The sequence below is a fragment of the Anticarsia gemmatalis genome, chromosome 28, assembly GCF_050436995.1.
Source record: "Anticarsia gemmatalis isolate Benzon Research Colony breed Stoneville strain chromosome 28, ilAntGemm2 primary, whole genome shotgun sequence".
Classification (NCBI taxonomy): domain Eukaryota; kingdom Metazoa; phylum Arthropoda; class Insecta; order Lepidoptera; family Erebidae; genus Anticarsia; species Anticarsia gemmatalis.
In genome coordinates this window covers 3,664,977-3,684,899 of record NC_134772.1, presented here as the reverse complement: position 1 = coordinate 3,684,899, position 19,923 = coordinate 3,664,977, and the positions used below count along the sequence as shown (strand labels likewise).

The window sequence follows — 19,923 nt, the reverse complement described above, 5'->3', positions numbered from 1 at the left end:
GCAAAATGATCTTATTACTGTACTGTAGACACTAAGACAATTTTCGTAAATACTAATTCCTCTACACTTGTTCTCGTCTCATCTTAGGGGTGGGTGTGCCAGTTAATGCCTGGCTGACACTTCGACCATTCCTGATCCTTTGTGTCACCCCCTCCTTTGCTACTCTAGACGTCGGGGGGCAATACTTAGCAGTTTTGCTATGCACCCCACCGGAAGCAGCCTGTAGTCGTCTGGCTTATGGTAACCGCATCCTAGAAGATGCATTCTTTTCCTTCCTAAAGCATCACACTCGCACTGTTTCATGGTTTCTGCTTCTTCATTGCAGTGCCTGCATTTAGGGTCATCTATGGCTCCTATTTTATTAAGCATGTAGTTCGTGCCGTAGTGCCCTGTGAAAGCACCAAGTATTTTCTTGATGCTGTCTTTGCTGAGGTTTATTAGGTTATTACTCTACACTTGTTACTATGTAACGGCATATAAATTATGTAGGTACTCAATATTCTCAAAGTTGGTTGGTTGGCGAGATTCGAGAATTGAATAGTTTCAATTGAATTACTAAATAAAACAACGTATATATTGCAAGTCCTTATATTATTTATTGTCGTTTTAACAAATATTGAGCATTCATGATAATATCTAATCACAACGTAGTCTATAATAAATAGTTTACTAACTAAATAAGTCTAATTCCGACCACACTGCGAGTACTATCTTTGTTATACATAATAGGATTAATATTGTATATTTTTTGCTACACACATATACAGCAGCGATTCTTTATTTCTATTCACTATCGACAATTGGTTACCTATCGAGAAATCTAATATATAAAATTCTCGCGTCACAGTTTTCGTTGTCATACTCCTCCGAAACGGCTTCACCGATTCTCATGAAAGGCGAACGGCAGGTTTGTATGAAGAATTCGTACAGCTTATAAAATGTCATGTTTAGGTTTACTTTTTGTTTTAATTGATAGCTAATATGATAAACAAGCTTATTTTAAAATTCTTATATTTTTAAAAGTTGGGAGGTAAAAGTTATGTCCATTTGAAGAAGCCCCGTTTTAGTTCGCTAAGTTGCTCAGATGCTGTCAAAACCACAATCCAAAACAACACGGATGCGTAGACGTCAGACTAACAGTGACGTCTGACGAGATTTTCTTTTTCTTTAGTTGTCAAATATAACAAACAAATATGATAAATATAAGCCATAGACCAAAAAATATTATTTAATCAATCAAATCTTTCTTCCTGAATTATTAATTAATCCGGACTTCTAAAAATAATACTCCCAAATAAAAATAAGTGACTTAGTCCCCTTGATAAGTGGTACAAATTCTGTAACGAAACAACACCAACTTTAAGCTGTACGAAATCTGCCGTTCTCCTTTGTGAGCATATTGAGTAGGTCTGAGAGTCGGCCAACATCTATTTTTCATACCCCTAGGTGACACTTTTTTTATTTAGGTATATGGCATAACAACGTTTGCCGGGTCAGCCAGTATTGTATGAAAATATGATTAGCGCTTCTATCGCTGCCTCCGTGGCGCAGTGGTTTAGACCGCAACGCCGCTACCATTGCATCGGTGTAAAGAAGTCGTGGGTTCGACTCCCACACAGGCAATTATTTCTGCGATCCACAAATATTTTTTTTGGGTCTGGTCGTACTTTGTGCCGTAGGTCCATCTACACATATTCGATTTTGCCGCCCGGCAAGGCCAATAAATAGCACCAAATATGTGTGTAGCAAGCCTGAGAGGTTTTAATCTAAAATTTGTTTATAATTATTTAACAGTCACGGGCCGCGTCACACCTTACAATTGAAAACCAATTAGGTGTGATATTAATTTTCCGGCAGACTTTTTTGATACCAGAATAATTCCCTAACATTGTCCATTAGATTTAAAAAAGTTGTATTTGACTTAACTTTTCGCAGCCGGCAAATTTCTGTTGGAAATTCTATTCAGCATTTTTTTTTAAATTAACTGAGATATGTATTGTATGTTTCAATACTTGTTTCTTTTATTTATTTTTTATCTATTTGTATATATAATTAGTTTATTGTTGATGTAAATAATTTAAAATGTCAATAGCTGAGATATACTTTTACAAGGCAAAAATCCATCTTAAACCTTAACAAATCTAAAAATTCTATATTTTCTGTACTTGATCAGTGTGGTGGACTATATTCTCAACTGAGAGTCCCAGCAGTGGGATTGTAATGGTGTAATCACGGTGTTTCTTTGCTAGCCAGTGCTTGAACGATGCATCGTAAACGAGCCAGACTGTTCACACCGCACGACGGACTGTCATCTGAAAAAAATATGTCCATTGTAAAAAAATATCGAGTAATTTTGACAACAACATTTTTATTTTGTGATTCGAGTGGCAATTTACGTTTAAAACTAAATCAAATCTTCTCATCGCTGATCACAAAGGTTCGATTTCTGAGTCTGGCAAAATGTTAATTAGTTGTTCTTGTTTCTGTTGGTCACTTGTTGTTTTGTCACTTTCACTCGCATACAAAATAGAAAGTAACAAAAATAAATCAGGGCTTATAAGACGTTTATTAGAGAGACAGTTTATGTACACTTTTTAGAAGTAAATATGCATGTAATTAGTTAAGACATACACAGGCCATATCGGCGATGTCTCTTTAAATACGTTTTTTATCATAATAAGTAGATATCGATCCTGTATAGGCAAGGGAAGTTTGTAACGATCGTACCAAGTGGCGTTCTTTGGTCTCTGCCTACTCATATGGGAAAAAGGCGTGATAATTTGTATGTATGTATTTTAAAAATAGTAAAACTTACTATTTAAGAAAGGTTTTTCCTTCTCGGTCTTGGTTTCTCTGACGTCATACTGTCGTTGTGACGTCACGGGCGACTCCATGTAACTTTTACAGCTTTCAGACTCTAACTGTAACAAAAAAACAAAAGTTAATATTTCTTCTTCTTATCGTATGGTTAGTGGTCAACCTAGTGTCAAAGTTAACTTTGTTTAACTGCACGTTTGGCGCAGTGTTTTCAGTGGTCACCTCGCCGCAACAACCGCGGCGCCGCGTGTGGCGGGTTCGAATCCCACCCGGGATAAATATTTGTGTGATGAGCACGAGTATTTGTTCTGAGCCTGGATGTTAATTTAGAAGTATATAGGTATGTTTATCAGTTGTCTGATTACCATAGTACAAATTCTCCTTAGTTTGGAATCAAATGACCGTGTGTGAATTGTCCCAAAATATATATCTATGTATTAAAGTTGCTCAAGCCGCCCGAAGACCTTTGACGTGGCTTAATGACTGTTATCTTATTTTGACCTCAATATATTATAATAATATATTATTATGTTTGTTACTCCAACGCGAAAAAACAAATAGACAGATGTTGATGAAACTTGGTACACTGATAGTTTAAATTATAATCTGGATTATTACATAGGAAACTTTTTATCTCGTGTAACCTTTTGACGCGGTCATATTCGTGGAAAGAATCCTGTTAGTTTTAAACGTAAAAAGAACATATTACTCCCTAATGTCTCTGGATTTCATTCAACAATTAAACTCAGGTACTTGACGCGTACAATTAAACGAATCGCCCGACGTCTCGTTTGTTATAATCTATCAAGCTTGGTTCGTTTTATTATTACTATTTTAAGGTTCAATGCTGGATACTTGTGTGGTCTTTGTGTAGGGATTTCTAAGTGAATAGTTTTTTTCAACGTTTTCAAGGTATAAAGTAAAAAATCGCCTATGATTTTTGCCTGCCGAATATATGTCTAATGTTGTCCAAATCAGTTAAGTCGTTTTCACGTGAAAAAAGGTCGAACAAACAAACGCATTTTATAGTCATTACTTAAAATGTTTTTATGGATTCGTATTTTCTTTTGAGAAATACTTAATTTCGGGGTACGTTAACTTTTGAAGTTTTATTAGGCTAACAATACATATATGACGAAAAAAGTATAAAAAACCGAGTTTTTTATAAAATGCATTAAGACCCAATACCAATATTTAAAATCAAGAAGCTTAATTAAGATATAAATAAATACATTTTCTCTAATTTTATTTTTTTCTTAGCCCGGTATTTTATCCTTTCAATACGAAAGAAGTTCTACAAGAATAAAAACAAAAATACTAAACCTAAACCATCTAATTATGTTGAAATCAACTTAAAGTAATGCTCACCACAATTTATGTACGCTCTTAACGCGAATCTTATAGCAATTAAAATGATTCCGTCTGTATTTGTATCTGAGTAGCGTTACCATGAGTCTGGGATGAAACAGGACATAGTCCTTAGCACCAGACGAATAACCTAACTACTGACAACCGTACCTCGATTCTCTACCACTATCGACTACCGACAACCGGCTAGCTATCGAATTTTGACATTTAGAATGTACTGCTAAAAAGGTTCCTACGACGCCCGTCAGAGGCGCTGATAAGATTTCCATACAAAATTTCTCGATGACAGGTCGGTTTTCGGTAGTCGATAGCCATAGAGAATTGAGCTACTGTAGCTCAATTCTCTACCACTATCGACTACTGACAATCGGCTAACTAACTAAAAATGTTGTATCAGAATCGGTTCAGCGCCTCTAGCGGGCGTCGTAGAAACTATTTTGGCAGTACATTCTAAATGTCAAACTCTCGATACTCGAAAGTACCGACTGTACAGAATCGTGCATATCTATCTATAGTTCAGAATCGATTACTTTTTATTATATCGTATGGTTAGTGGTCGACCTAGTGTCAAAGTTGTGCAAGCCACCCGCAAGGCTTTTGACATGGCTTTTCATAGTTATCTTAATTGACAACAACCGGTATCCGACTGCTGAACACGAGGTCTCAGGCACGATTCCCGGACGAAGACCCACTTTTATTTCAACTAGAGTTTGGTAACGTGCCCGGTATATGGCTATAGGCTCGCCCCCTATTACATGGGACTATCATTGTTAATGTCGAAACGCGGGTCTCTACCTTCGGAGATAACAGTCGTAATATTATGTGTTAAAATTATATCACGGTCGTCCTTTTTCCCGTCGTTTTGTCCGACTTTTTAAACAATCATGGTGATCCTACTAAATATATATGTTAAAACTAAGTTCGTATATATTTCTGTGTATTCTATTTCGATGTTGCTTGCACGTGTACGTATAAATAATGCGCGGACGCATATTAATGACGATTTAACATCTTGACGGGTGACGCTTGAGAATTGCGATCTATGTTCAATGTACTAGGATTGTACTGTGGCTGCACTCGCTTGTGATAATATTTCAGATATGTATACTATATGTGGAAGTAATTCTGTCTGTCTGTGTATTGCTGCCTGACCCACTGAACCGATTTGTATAATATGAATATTAGTTGAAAAATTGTTGGCGACCCGAGAAAAAGCGTAAGATAATTTGTTTCCTGAAAATCCCACGGGAACTTCGCATGTTATCATCATTATATATTTTAAACTCTTCCGTTACTGACAACGCACAGCCGAAACTACTGAGCGTAGAAACTTGAAATTCGGTATGAAGATTTCTAGAGGAGCACTAAGAGAGGATTTCCAGCGGACGAAACTGAAAGACAATAGACTTTCGAGTTTTTTTTTAATGGCAGGCAGTCTTTTCCAGAATATTACATCGCAAAATATATCGTCAATCAGTCCAGTAGTTTAGCCGCAAAAGCGTAACACACAAACAGACAATTCCACTCTGCCATTCGTAAGGATTAAGTATGGATGGGTTAGATTCTACTTTTGGCTTTGATGCATTAAACAATTTACTGAAAACTTCAAACTGGTTTCAGTTTATTATGAAACTGATCTTAGAGAGTAGCTTTATGCCAGTTTTTTTATCATTATAAGTAGATATCGGTCCTGTATGACAAGATGTATGGATGTGAATGAAGTAAGGGAAGTTTGTAAGGATCGTACCAAGTAGCGTTCTTTGGTCTCTGCCTACCCCTACCAAAAATAGCGAGAATTTACGTATAATGTATATAAATTAATACTCTAACTTTATTGATAGAAAAATATCAAAATCATGTCTTTTAAAAACAGGGCTAAAATATTTTGTGGTTCCCATACATATTTTCCCAGAGATTGTAATAAAATTACCTGAAATTTTACGTATTATTATATTTATGATTTTCATATACATATATTATTCTACGGCACCGCCTCTTTACATCATAAATTCATATTTATGTGCTACGGGACTGCCTTAAAACAATTCTTTAAAGAAAAATGCAATAAATTATGTTTATTATCTATAAATTACTATGTTGATACGCCTCTAAACCGATATAGAAAACATAGTATCAGCAATGGCACAATAATTATAAGATTTTGTAATATGTAGCAAGACGTTTCATGCTCTCAATGGAATGAAAAGAGATGCAGCCAAAGCCATGCGAAATACTATTTATACAGTTATACTATACTAGCTTTTACCCGCGACTTCGTCCACCATGCCACCTCGGGAATGCGTCATTTTCCCGGGGTAAAAAGTAGCCTATATCGTTTCTCGGGTATCAAAATATCTCCATACCAAATTTCATGCAAATTGGTTCAGTAGTTTAGGCGTGATTGAGTAACAGCCAGACAGACAGACATACCGAGTTACTTTCGCATTTATAATATTAGTATGGAGTATGGATTTTATTTAAGTACACACTGCATGTACCAAATTGCATGAAAATATATTTAGTATTTTTGTCGAAAAGAGCAAGATATTATGTACATATGTACATGTACAGTCAGCTCCAAAAGTCGCTGAACAGAATTAAATTTACAATATACCCGTACACAATAAAATGCTATAAGTTATTGTCGCGACTAAAAAACAAAATATACACCGGAAATTTTATTAAGTACAGGTATTTAGTAGATTTGATCTGTTCAGCGACTTTGGAAGGTGACTGTACATACTCTTATAGTCTGTCATTTTCACATTTTAAACTGTTAAGGCGCGTTCCCACTATGTCGTGACGACAGATAATCGTTAAGTGTCGTGGCTTATATGTTTAAATGGAGGTGTTCACATATAGAACGACACGACTTACTGTCGACGGACGGCTAGATATGACAGTCTCTAAACGATACATTTTTTTGATGGCAAACAATCGTTATAATGAGAACAGCTAGAGACGACAGACGTCCAACAATAAATTAATCGTTACGACATAGTGGGATCGCGCCCTAACCTGACAAACTAAATACTTAGTAGGTACCTACTACTGGAAACTAGATTATATTCTAGGTATGTAGGTACTTATAAACGCTATTATTGTGACCAAAGCCGTGGGCATAAACTAGTACTATTAATATATTCTGAATTTTGTAGTGATGTTGCCCACTGCACATATCAAATTAATTAATTTTGACAAACAGCCGGTTCCCGGTACACGAGCGCATATGATTCTCAGAAATTCTCGTCTACTAAGTCTTGTTGTTAAAACATAGATTTAATATTAACTTGTTCCGTTTATATAACAGTAATAAAATAAATGCGAAGATATGTGATGATGTATGTTTGGTGTTCGATCACATAAAAACAAATTTAAAAATCTTTTTACGCAAAATAAGTCGCGGTTAGAAACTCTTATTAACAAAAAGTTTGCAAGTTTGGATAGATGTTTGTATGTAGTTACTCAATCACGCTTAAATTAATGAACGGATTTTGATGAAATTTGGTACACAGGCAGTTTATAACCTCGATTAACACACAACCATACTTTTCAGCCCGGGAAATCTTATCCCCGCGGACGAAAACTAATCTAAAGATTATCACGTTATCTAAATCGATATTTGTCTTTTAGGTTTAGAAAATTCAAATTACATACAAACGAGGCTTGGAGTTAAAGTAAACTTGGGAAGAACTAACCATAATTCTGTTGTTTTTCTGTGGTTGACCAATAACCAAACGAAAAAAACCGATTTTTTTTGCGAAGTTTCTTCCTCGTTGAATTATAATAGGCGCTTCTTAATGTAATGTAACGTACCACAGCAGCGGCTCTCAACGCAGCCTGCAATCTCTCTATGTGTTGTATGGCAGCTCTCAATATCTCCAGCTTGGGCAGTCGACCGCTCCCGGCGCGCGCTCTTATTCTAAGCTCTTCAAATGCGGCGTTTACCTGTGCAAAAACAATCTATTTAGTTAATTGTGTTACATATACATCAGTATATTGTAACTTACTAGCGGCCTTTAAAACTTTTACACATAAACCTTCCTCTAAAATCACCCTATCTATTAAAAAAAACCGCTTTAAAATCCGTTGCGTAGTTTGAAAGATCTATACATACAAACATACATTCTCACAAACTTTCGCATTTATAATATTAGTAGGACACATTCAGTGATATATAAAGTACAATCGTATACATATAAAAAACCGTATTTAAACATAAACAAGCCACAGGTATAAGAATAAATACATTTTAATAAAGAAATCCCGGAAATATACATCGCTCCGGTGCCTCCATTTTATGAAAAAAAACGAAAAATTTAATCCCGACTTAGATTACGCGCGGGAAAGATTTCTTTTCGGGGTTCCGTAGCTAAAGGATATAAACTAAATCGCATACTAACCCTCTTATTCATAAACATACTATAAACCTATTTTAGTTAACTAACTACTATATGTTTTCTCTTTTTCATTTCGCTAAGGAGTGAAAGAAACAAAACTCTTTATAAGCATAACTTCATATATTTTTATGAATAAGAGGGTAAGACTTATCTGTCTGTCAGCAGGCTGTATCTCATGAACCGTGATAGTTAGACAGTTAAAATTGTCTTAGGTGATGTATTTCTGTTGCCGCTATAACAACAAATACTAAAAAACAAAACAAAAAATATTAAAACGAGTTTGCATACAACAAATTTGTTTTGACGGCCTCCGTGGCGCAGTGGTTAAGATTGTCACCACGCTTCTATCAGCTCATATCAGCCGTCGAGAGGTAGCGGGTTCGATTCCCACGCGGAACTAATATTTGTGCGATCTACAAATAGTTGTTTCGGGTCTGGTTGTACTTTGTGTCTCTTATTTGTATGTTTGTAAAAGTCCCCGCGACACAAGAGCAATTATTAGTGTGGGAGTTGTCTATTTAAAGTAAAATTTAAAGTTTTGAAGACGTATTTTACCGTTGTTATAGATTTATTTTAGTACGGAACCCGTCTTGTGTGTCTCCAACTCGCGCTTAGCCGGCTTTTTTTAATTTCGCGTTCCAGGTAAACGCCGAGGTAAGCTCTTGAAGGAACGATTAAAAAGTTTTTACCAAAATATAACTACTTACCGTAGATTTCCCTTGTAGATTGTTAAGTATTGTTTAGTTATGAATAATTAATGTGTATTAAAAGGTCTTGTATATTGTATATTAATTATTTATTTAGTCTTCTTCTTCTTATCGTATGGTTAGTGGTCAACCTAGTGTCAAAGTTGTTCAAGCCGCTCGAAGGCCTTTGACGTGACTTAACGACTGTTATCTTAATTGACAACAACCGGGACCGACTTTTTACGTGCTCTCCAAAACACGGAGACGCCTAGTTCAAATATCACCATGCGGTCACCCATCTACCGAATGATCGCGTCAAGGTTTGCTTAACCCACAGATCGTTTACCGATCGGTGAGCGCTACTGGCTATGGAGTGAAAAGCGACGATGCGTCAAAATAAGTCAAAATAACAACCAATAAAATTAGAATTTATAAATTGTTACAACACATTTGAATTTAGGACATCCGCCATGTTGGCGTTTTCTTTTTTTTTTAACGGGTCGGTTGAATTCAATGGCTCATGCCTAATAAGCCACGGTTTCAAAACGAAACTTTATTTTAGTTGTATTATCTGTAATTTATGAAGACAGTTCGAAAATTTATATTTTTTTACTATTTTAAATGTTATTTTCGTACACTGTCATCTAAGAGAAGTTGTTTGAATAATTAAATTAATGATACAATTAGAGAATTCATTCATCGCTGGTTTCTAGTTTTGTTTGAAAACTTCTTATAGTTTGACGTTTAAAATATTAGGTAAGCTATGAAATTTGACTTCAGAAGAGACTTACGACGCTTTCAGCATCAGTGATCGACGAATATATTACTTTTTGAAATGTCTATGGCGCATCTTAGAAGTTTTAAGGAACTAACTCGTAATGATTATCGGAATGTGTTAGGTCGGGGAAAAGTCTTTTCGCATTATAGTATGTATTAACTTGTAATTAAATCTTTTTGGCTTCAAGAATCACAAATGAGTACACGGTTCATTAGGTTTCTATCAGTGAGCTCGTGAGGTATCCAAATATCGAGCATTTTTGTGTAGAGAAAAGATTTTATTACAGTTCATACATACTGTAATGCGAAAAGACTTTTTCCCCAACCTAATATTCCAGCTTCTGTCCGAGACTTCGTCTACGGAATAAGATTGTCCGGGATAAACAGTATCCTATGTGTTAATCCACGATTTTATTAAATTCCGTTCCGTGGTTTTAGATTGAAACAAACATGAAAACTTCTGCAATTTTAATATTACTCGATTTCGCCCTAAGCCCTTTTGTTAATCCAGGTTATAAGCTATCTGTGTACCAAATTATATCTAAATCCGTTCAGTTATTTAAGCATGATTGAATATTAAACTTTCGAATTTAAAATATTATAACGACGCGGCGACACGTCTAATTAATAACATAGTAATTACAGAGAAAGTATAAAAAACCTATAGCGTTTCATGCTTATAGTATTTAGTTCAAAAATAGGTATCCTAAGTTTAGACAACTCTGGTCACTATTGGTTATCTACACGAGCTCTTCAGGCTGAACGCGACTGAAATCGACATGAGATTTCCGCCACCAAACTGGTAGAAATATCGCTAATCGAACTGTCAACCGTTTTCAGTGATTTCCTGAAATTCAGTATGAATTGAATGTTGTACAATAACTACCATATTATTAATACCCTATTATAATCCGTACACAGTATAGTCGTACTAATAATAGATTATACTTATTAAGTATATTTTCTTTTGTCTTATGTTGTGGTTAGTGGTCAACTTAGTGTCAAAATAAGTCAAAACGCCCGAAGGCCTTTGACGTGCTTTAACGACTGTAATCTTATTAACAACAACTGGGACCGACTTTAACGTGCCCTCCGAAGCACGGAGACGCTCAGTTCAAATACTACGCATTCATCCATCATAGAATGTCCGCGCCAAGCGTTACTTAACCTACAAATTATTCCCCGGCTGTTCTTACTTTTACAAAGTCATGATCCGTGATCTCACTATTTACTTTTATAAAACACGCAAGCGAAGTCGCTTGCGTCACATAAGAGAGAATGGGTAAAAAATTTTCCCGCTTTTGTAACATTTTTTACTGCTACTTTACTCCTATTGGTCGTAGCGTGATGATATATAGCCTATAGCCTTCCTCGATAAATTGACTATCAGTACAGTATCAGGACCAGTAGTTCCTGAGATTAGCGCGTTCAAACAAACAAACTCATCATCTTTATAATATTAGTATAAATATATAACGAACAACGAATAGATAACAATTCTCACAAGGCCGATTTAAAACAATAATCTCAAACTATTTCAGGGCCTTTTAAAACTAACATTTTTAATGAACAGTTCAAGATTTATATACGTTTCATTAGATATTTACGTAGGAGTACGTCAGATAAGAAAGCTAGAACACTTATCATTTGCAATTATACTACTGTAATGTCAATTAACATTAAAAATTCAAAATGTACGTAATTTATTCCCGCATTGAGACTATTAGGGCCGGGTTACGATGTTTATAAAAATGTGTGGTTTAATTGAATACGGGTTAAGGATAGTTCATATTGATGAAAAGTTATTTTTTATGAATATTTCACTGCCTCCGTGGCGCTGTGGTTTAAGTCACTCGTGGGTTTGATTCCCACATGAAACAATGACTCACAAATATTTTTTTCGGGTCTGGTTGTACTTTGTGTCCGTTTGTATGTATGTAAAAGTCCTCGCAGCATATGAGCAATTCTTAGTGCGGGAGTTGTCTTTCGAAATATGAACATACATCTATCTAAATATATATAATTCAAAGGTGACTGACTGACTGATATAATGATCTATCAACGCACAGCCCAAACCACTGGACGGATCGGGCTGAAATTTGCCATGCAGGTAGATGTTATGGCGTAGGCATCCGCTAAGTAAGGATTTTAGTTAATTCTACCCCCAAGGGGATAAAATAGGGGATGAAAGTTTGTATGAAAATTATGTTCTAAGTCAGAAACTACGCGGACGAACTCGCAGGCAAAAACTAATAAAATTTCTACGCTGTACCTATGTATATTACAATCTGAATGAAAATATAACAAAAAGCTGTACCGTTGTGAACGAATTCTTACATTAAAAATAGCCACTGAAACATGCAATAAAGTTTAAAATTTACGCGACACATCTTAATTTCACATAAAAACAAATTTACTACCACCGTCAAACGGGCCACCATTTATTTTTAAACAACTATCCCACCATTTTGTAAAGCCGTTTATATTATGATTGTTTTACATAAATCTGTCAGAATTAAGGCAAACGTTGACTTATTATAAAAATATAAAAAATATCAATAAATGTTTTTTTTATTTTGCTTTTTGAAGCTTTTTTTGTGAGCTTTGAAGTATATTTTGTGTCGATTATTCATTGGTATTGTAAAGTACTTATGTAAGTTAATATTAATTTTGCCGCCAGCATTCTGGGTACGTTACCAGTCGACGATGGTGAGGAGAAATTCTACGACGCGTGACGCACTCCTTTTGTATCCATATTTTATATTGTAAATATATAGTTAATAAATGTATTTTCTCATGATAAACTATTAGTTTTCGTAAATACAAAGTAAAATATACCAAGACAATAACTTTGCAAGGATTGTAGCATGTAATGTTATGTATCTATGTATGTATTACTAGAGGCCGCCCGCGACTTCGTCCGCGTGGAAACCCTTCCCGTGTAAATCCCGATCCCTCGGGAACTCCGGGATAAAAAGTAGCCTATGTGTTATTCTGGGTATTCAACTACCTATATACCAAATTTCGTAGTCGGTTCAGTAGTATTTGCGTGAAAGAGTAACATCCATACATACATTCTCGCAAACTTTCGCATTTATAATATTAGTAGGATATACAAATTACCAACAGACTATTAGATTGTGATTTGATCTATTTATCTTTACTAATATTATAAAGTTGAGTTTGTTTGTTTGTTTGAACGCGCTAATCTCAGGAACTACAGGTCCGATTTGAAAAATTCAATGTTAGATAGCCCATTTTTGAGGCTTTAAGCTATATATCATCACGCTACGACCAATAGGAGCAGAATACCAGTAAAAAATGTTACAAAAATGGGGAATATTATGACTCATTCTCTTATGTGACGCCAGCGAAGTTGCGGTTCAGCTAGTTAACTATGATTATAAACAGAAACTACTAAGTGGGTAGGTAGTGGGAGTGTAAAGAGTATTAGTGTAGGGTGTTGAGTGGGCGTCCTAATACTAAACTAATGTAACTTGTAAAAGGTCGCCAAACTTTTAGGTTTTGTTATAGGTCACACTGAAACTAGATAAGTTGACGCTTAATAAGTGATTTAAGTTATGCGTCGAGTGAAATTTCGTTTTACTTAATAATATTACTTTTATTGATAACAATAAAAACATATTTGAATAATAAACTGTCTAAAATAAAACTGGAAAAAATAAGGTTTACTTAAATATTAGTTATTACTATAGGCTACAAATCTGCCGATATTTGTGTATTTATAAGTAATTAATTTCCTGGTATAACAGTTAGACTACCAAAATTATATCTTTTTTTTTTAAGACTACTCCCGCACTAAGAATTGCTCTTGTGTCGCGGGGACTTTTACAAACATACAAACAACGGACACAAAGCACAACCAGACCCGAAACAATTATTTGTGGCTCGCACAAATAATTGTTCCAAGTGGGAATCGAACCCACGACCTCCTGACGCAGTGGTATCGGCGTGGCGACCTAAACCACTGCGCCACGGAGGCATCATATTCATTTGAATGAGAACATACCTTTTCCTCTTTTTTCACCCTAGCTTTGTCACTCTGCTTAATGTCATAAAAATCGACCCAAGTACCAATATAGATTTAACATTATTTAAAATTTTCATACTTATATACTCCGCACTTAAACTAAAATCTCCCATCTTCTATCGCACAGGAAATAATTAGTACATTTCATTCTTAAAATATCCCGAATTAAACTAAACTGCTTCGACAGATGAGTGTTGGTTTAAAAGCTTCAAGTTGTCACGTCACTTTATTGTAGTTAAAATGTCAAAGATCCCAGGGGAAGTCACGCGCACGTGTTAAATCACCCTTTTAATAGAGATTTGATGGTATAAATTTTGTTCGGTTATTGGATTCAGATTGCTAGGGAAATGGTTTATTCATCAGCCTAGCCATCAGTATTTTACATCGAGCTACTTCCTTTCGGACCTCCACAACCCAGTAACCTGGGTTATAGCACGCTACCCTTCGGTAAGACTGGTGGTCAGACTTTTCAAGCTTCTGACTACTGTTTTAACGACTTTCAAAGATCTATGAAAATGACAGTCTGGACCCATAAATTAACGTGCCTTCCGAAACTGGGAGAAACTCAATATGTTTAAGACCTTTAAGATCGCGGGGCCGTTGTTAACTAATTTTAAAGGGCCCTTTTTCGTGGTTGGTTATACTTTATACTGTAAACGAGGAAGTGAATGTGTGGTCTAATTTGGACAATATTTGGTAAGATGATAATAATATATAAATATTGATATATTTTCATTGTAATTTGGGAACCCGTAGCGAGCATTCATATCGCGATCTATGTCCTAAACATCAACATTAACAGTATTTAAACAGCAATTACTGACCTTTGCAACCCTTATATTGCTCCATATAAAGATATACATACATACATTAATAACATCACACCTGTTATACTTGAAGGTATAGGAAGAGGTGTTAAAAATATCCTCGCGTTTTGCCGTTTTGCAATATTAGTCCGTATAAGACAAATATTCATAAAATACTAAAATGGGAGATTTAAGTATCTTCGTTTATTTTGGTAAAATAAATACTAAAAACTATATTTAGCCACAATGTGCTGTCACATCATTTAATTGTATTTAAAGTGCTTCACGTCCCTGGAGACTAGATGTCACGGTGAGTTAGAAGCGCGCGCGCACGTGTCTGCCGACCCTTTTAGATTATAACTACCGCTTTTATAAGGCACCCATAGCCAGTTGCGCTCACCGGTTAGTAAACGATCTGTAAGTTAAGCAAACCTTGGCGCGGACATTATATAGATGGGTGACCGCATAGAGGTATTTGGACTAGGCGTCTTCGTGCTTCGTATGGCTCGTAAAAAGCCGGTCTCGGTAGTTGTCAATTAAGATAACATTCGTTAAGTCACGTCAAAGGTCTTCCGGCTTGAACAAATTTGACACTAGGTTGACCACTAACCATACGATAAGAAGGAGAAGAAGCCACAATAGCAGTCTCATCATTAATTGTATTTAAAGTGCTTCACGTCCCTTGAGACTAGATGTCACTGTGAGTTAGAAGCGCGCGCGCACGTGTCTGCCCACCCTTTTCGTTTTAACTTTAATGCATTATTTTATGTTTATCGTTTTCAGGTTGCAATTTTATTAATAGGTTGTTACTTTTTGAGGGACAGTGTTTATGTATTTTTGAAGATTTTTGGTAGCTTTTGAGAGGTAGTAAATTCGACTGAAATGTCGTTTTGTGATATCAAAATATCAGATTTTTATTATTTTATATGAAGCTCTGGTAATAAGTAATTAATAAAGTATATTGTTTATCTATCTGTTTGATCCGAGTTATATCCGAGACTGTTGGACCGTTTTTATCAGGACTTTTACTGCAAAGTGGGTTCGTATTTTGCTAAAATATCTAACTAACTGATGGCTCCCTAGATGTTTAATAGCATATACACAAAAAAGCTCGATATTTAGGTACCTCACGAGCTCACTGAAATAAACCTAATGAATCGTGTACTCATTTGTGATTCTTGAAGCCTAAGAGATTTTATTTCAAGTTCACACATACTATAATGCGAAAAAACTTTTTCCCTAACCTAATATTTTTACATGTTTGTTTTGGGGGGGTTTGGACCATGACAAACATGGACAGAGAAGAGGACAGCCTACAGAGGGACGTCGCCGTCGGGGCAGACCAAAGAAGCGTTGGCGTGACGATCTAGATGCCTTTAATATTAATTGGACCCGAATAACAGGAGATAAAGGGGACTGGAAGAAAATGGGGGAGGCCTTTGCCCAGCAGTGGGACAGTACAGGTTAACAAAAAAAAAATATTTTTACTAGTAGATGTTCGTATTTACAATATTAGCATGTTAACTAGCAGTCGCCCGCGACTTCGTTCACGTGGACTTTGGTTTTAGAACCAAAAGTGTCTAAGACTAACACGTCGAAACTTTTTAACTTTATATTATAAGCATAGACTTTCTTCCATTTCAGTTTCTCCCAAACCCCTCATCCTTCGTTCATCCTCATTTAAATTCGTTGCTATTCTAAACCGGAACCACAGTCATAACTATGTTTAACAAAATGGTTGACATTCGAGCAGTAACCTAATCTTTTAATCTTAAATACGTGACGGAACGCGCCGCCATATTTATTTATACGTGTGACGGATTAAAAGTGCGCTTTGAACGTTCTCATGTGTAAGTTGAAAACGTGATATTGGTTGGATTGGTTAGAAATGTCTTATTTCAGAACATAGTATAAAGCAAAGTCGCTTCCCGCGTCTGTCCCTATGTTTAATGTATAATAGAATACGGGAATTAACGCGAACACACATTTTACCTTAAAATGCCTAACGTTTCGGCGCAGGTTTAAAAGTTAAGTCCCTATGTTTGTATGTATGTATGCTTAGATCTTTAAAAGTTTAAAAACTACACAACGGGTTTTGAAGCAGTTTCGAGAGGAAGGTTTATGTGTAAAAAGTAGGTATCAAGGTTTTTTGTAAGATAACTTTTTAAACTAGGCGAAGACGGGACTGGCTCCTAGTTTTATAAGTATGTATTTAGAAGTATATAAGTATGTTTATCGGTTGTCCTGTTACCATGTGTGAGTTGTACAAAGATATTTATTATTATTATTTTAATTAAAAAAAATCTAGTTATAGTCGTAAAGCGTTCGAAATTTAACCGTACTTATTTATAAAAAAAATACTCGTTTTATCCGACTATTGATCATACGGTGTCGGCTTCGATTCCCACGTCGAACAAAGTGCTAATTGGTTTTTTTCTAATTTATATCTATTAAAATTTTTCTTAATAGCAGTCCGGAGTTTGGTAACGTATCCGGTATATGGCAATACTCAATAGGCTCGCCCCCTATTACATGGGACTAACATTGTTAATGAGGAAACATGGTTTGTTTCATACACCTCTGAATCCACCTTCGGGTATAACAGGCGTAATGGTACACTTGCTTTTAGTCAAAGAATAAAGTTAACCCTACATTACTTCTCATTAAGTTAACTATATGTATGACCATGAATTAGTTTACATTAAATTAAGACGTCTAGTCTAGATTGTCGTTCCTCCATTAAAATGTTAATTTTATTACGTTCTTCAGTTGCTGTAAATACATTTTAACTTAAACTTTATTTGTTTCGGTTTGCTCATGTCTTCCTTACACTTACAACTGTTACTATGAGTAACACAACAAATAGTTCTTTACATAGTTACTCAACTAAGTTTTATTAATAGTTATTACAGAAAGAAAGCTATATTTCCACAAAAACAAAGTTACGAAAAACTGTCCTTTTCCCGAACAAGTGAAAAGTTACAATCCTAGCGGTTTAAAAGCTAAAGTAAGAAGTTAACTACTTAAAACTTATAGGAGAGACGACGAAAACATAAAAATCAATAATACAACCTACTTTTCTGAGCCGCCGTCGCTCCCTCAACGTAGCCGCTTTCCGTCGGTCAACGGCCGCCGTTTTTCTCTTACAGGCTTTACAAGCCCAAGCCAAACACCGCCGGCTTGGACCCAACACATGCTGCACATGACTTTCCTCCTTTTCTTCCAAATTTTCCCCACTTTTGTGCTCGTTTTTCACCTGGCAACACTGCTCGTTCAAAACTTTTTTTTCATCTTTTTGAAATTCGAACTCTTTGTAGTTGTTGTTGTTGTAGTTTTCGTACATTGTGTTGTAACTCATTTTTTTATTTGAATTTTTAATTATTTTATTATTTTACCTACAATTTAAGTAGGTTAGATAAAAATGTGCTATTTGTAGGAGCTTTTTGTTCATCCGCTCAAGTCATGATGTCTTTTGAATGTTTAATTTATGACTACTAAAATCTCTTCTTTTGTTCCGTGATTTATATCCCACGATCGGTTAAAAATTCTATAAAAATTTGTCACAAAAGAAAACGTCTTACGCATTTTCTATTTAACTGCACATTTTCTTTTAATTATAAAGTTTTAATAAAAAATTAATTAAATATCACGAATAACTTTTTACAATAAGCCCTTAGTTCACAACACTTCACAGTAAAAAAAAAAGTTCAAATGCGCGCCAAAATGTGACAGATGACGTTTATTTTTTTTTCGGGTGACGCGGCCCGCGACTCACGCGACACTGAATTCAGCCGAGGGTTGATCTCAGCCGGAGATTTACAAAATATGTAATCTATTAATAAACTGTCTAGCTCTCACAACGCTGAGAGATGCCAATTTATTAGTGTTTGGATTGAAATTGATGCCGGCAATATATTCCATTTAAATTTGTTGCGTCGAAAGCTCTCTGACATTTTTATGTATCTCGTTTTCGTGTTTCGAATCGATTTTTAATGTGACTCTTGAATACTTTTTGTTTATTTTATTTTATCGTTGGTTTATATTTTAAAACATGATTATGGATAAAAGTTTGGTGATAAATAATGGTTGACCAATCGAGAATGAAAGTTTAAGAGTGTGTAGTAGTAACTCTTTTATCACGTAATACAATTTTATAGTTAAAATGAGATAGCGTGGTCTTTGATATGGTTTTTATGTGAACTACTTATTTATTAACTCGTAGAGGTGTGTATAGATTTAGTGTGCATTTTATTTTGTGTAAAAAGGTTGTTTCCTGAGCTTTGGAGAAATAATTTATGTAAGGATTATAGTATTTTCGTTGTTACGATGAAGCTACGCGTTTACTAGCAAACAAAATAAGGAAAATATTTGTGTATTTTTATACTTACATTTATGCCAAATTGTATACTTAAACAAGTTTTATTGTAAAGTATGAAACTTGAAATATTGAAAAACCGGAAAAAAGCATCCGTAGGTGCAACCAAAGTCCACCACAGGGCACTATTTCGAGGCATTCCTGTTACAGTTTACTGAAATATTTACAGCTTTCTAAAAGCAACAACTACCTACTCAATTTTGATCAAGCACATATTAATAGTTAGGCAGATTTTAATAGCTGTAAATTAATCTACATAAATATTATATAGAAGTATATACCTAACTAAGTATGTTTATCAGTTATTTGGTTACAAGCTTTGCTAAGTTTGGAAATTAAATGATCGTGTGTGAGTTGTCCAATTATATTTATTTATGTAATTAACGTAGGAGTTTAATAGGACTCTTTTTACTACACGCATGGAGTAGACGCAAATAAAAATACTTCTATTACTACCAAATTTCTATGCCATATCACTGCCTGTCCGAACAAAAGGCGCTGAACCGTATTGTAAATGATTTAACTATTGAGATAGATGTATTTAGATGAGGACAGATAAGACGTGATGTGGGTACGACGGTTTGTTCCAGTTTAGTACTAAACAGTGGACACTGTTGAAAGCTTTTGTAAATTTGACCGTTGC

General features: G+C 35.2%; 1 protein-coding gene across 1 annotated transcript; it reads right to left on the bottom strand.

Annotated features, from left to right (window-relative positions):
- Positions 1 to 584: 584 nt before the first annotated feature.
- nau (myogenic-determination protein nautilus) lies at positions 585 to 18,670 on the bottom strand. The gene is made up of 4 exons (XM_076132624.1): positions 17,982 to 18,670; positions 8,002 to 8,133; positions 2,816 to 2,921; positions 585 to 2,312 (listed from the first exon to the last, which is right to left on the bottom strand). The coding sequence occupies exons 1-4, from the start codon at positions 18,261 to 18,263 to the stop codon at positions 2,230 to 2,232; spliced, it is 603 nt and encodes a 200-aa protein (XP_075988739.1). The 5' UTR covers positions 18,264 to 18,670; the 3' UTR covers positions 585 to 2,229.
- Positions 18,671 to 19,923: the final 1,253 nt, after the last annotated feature.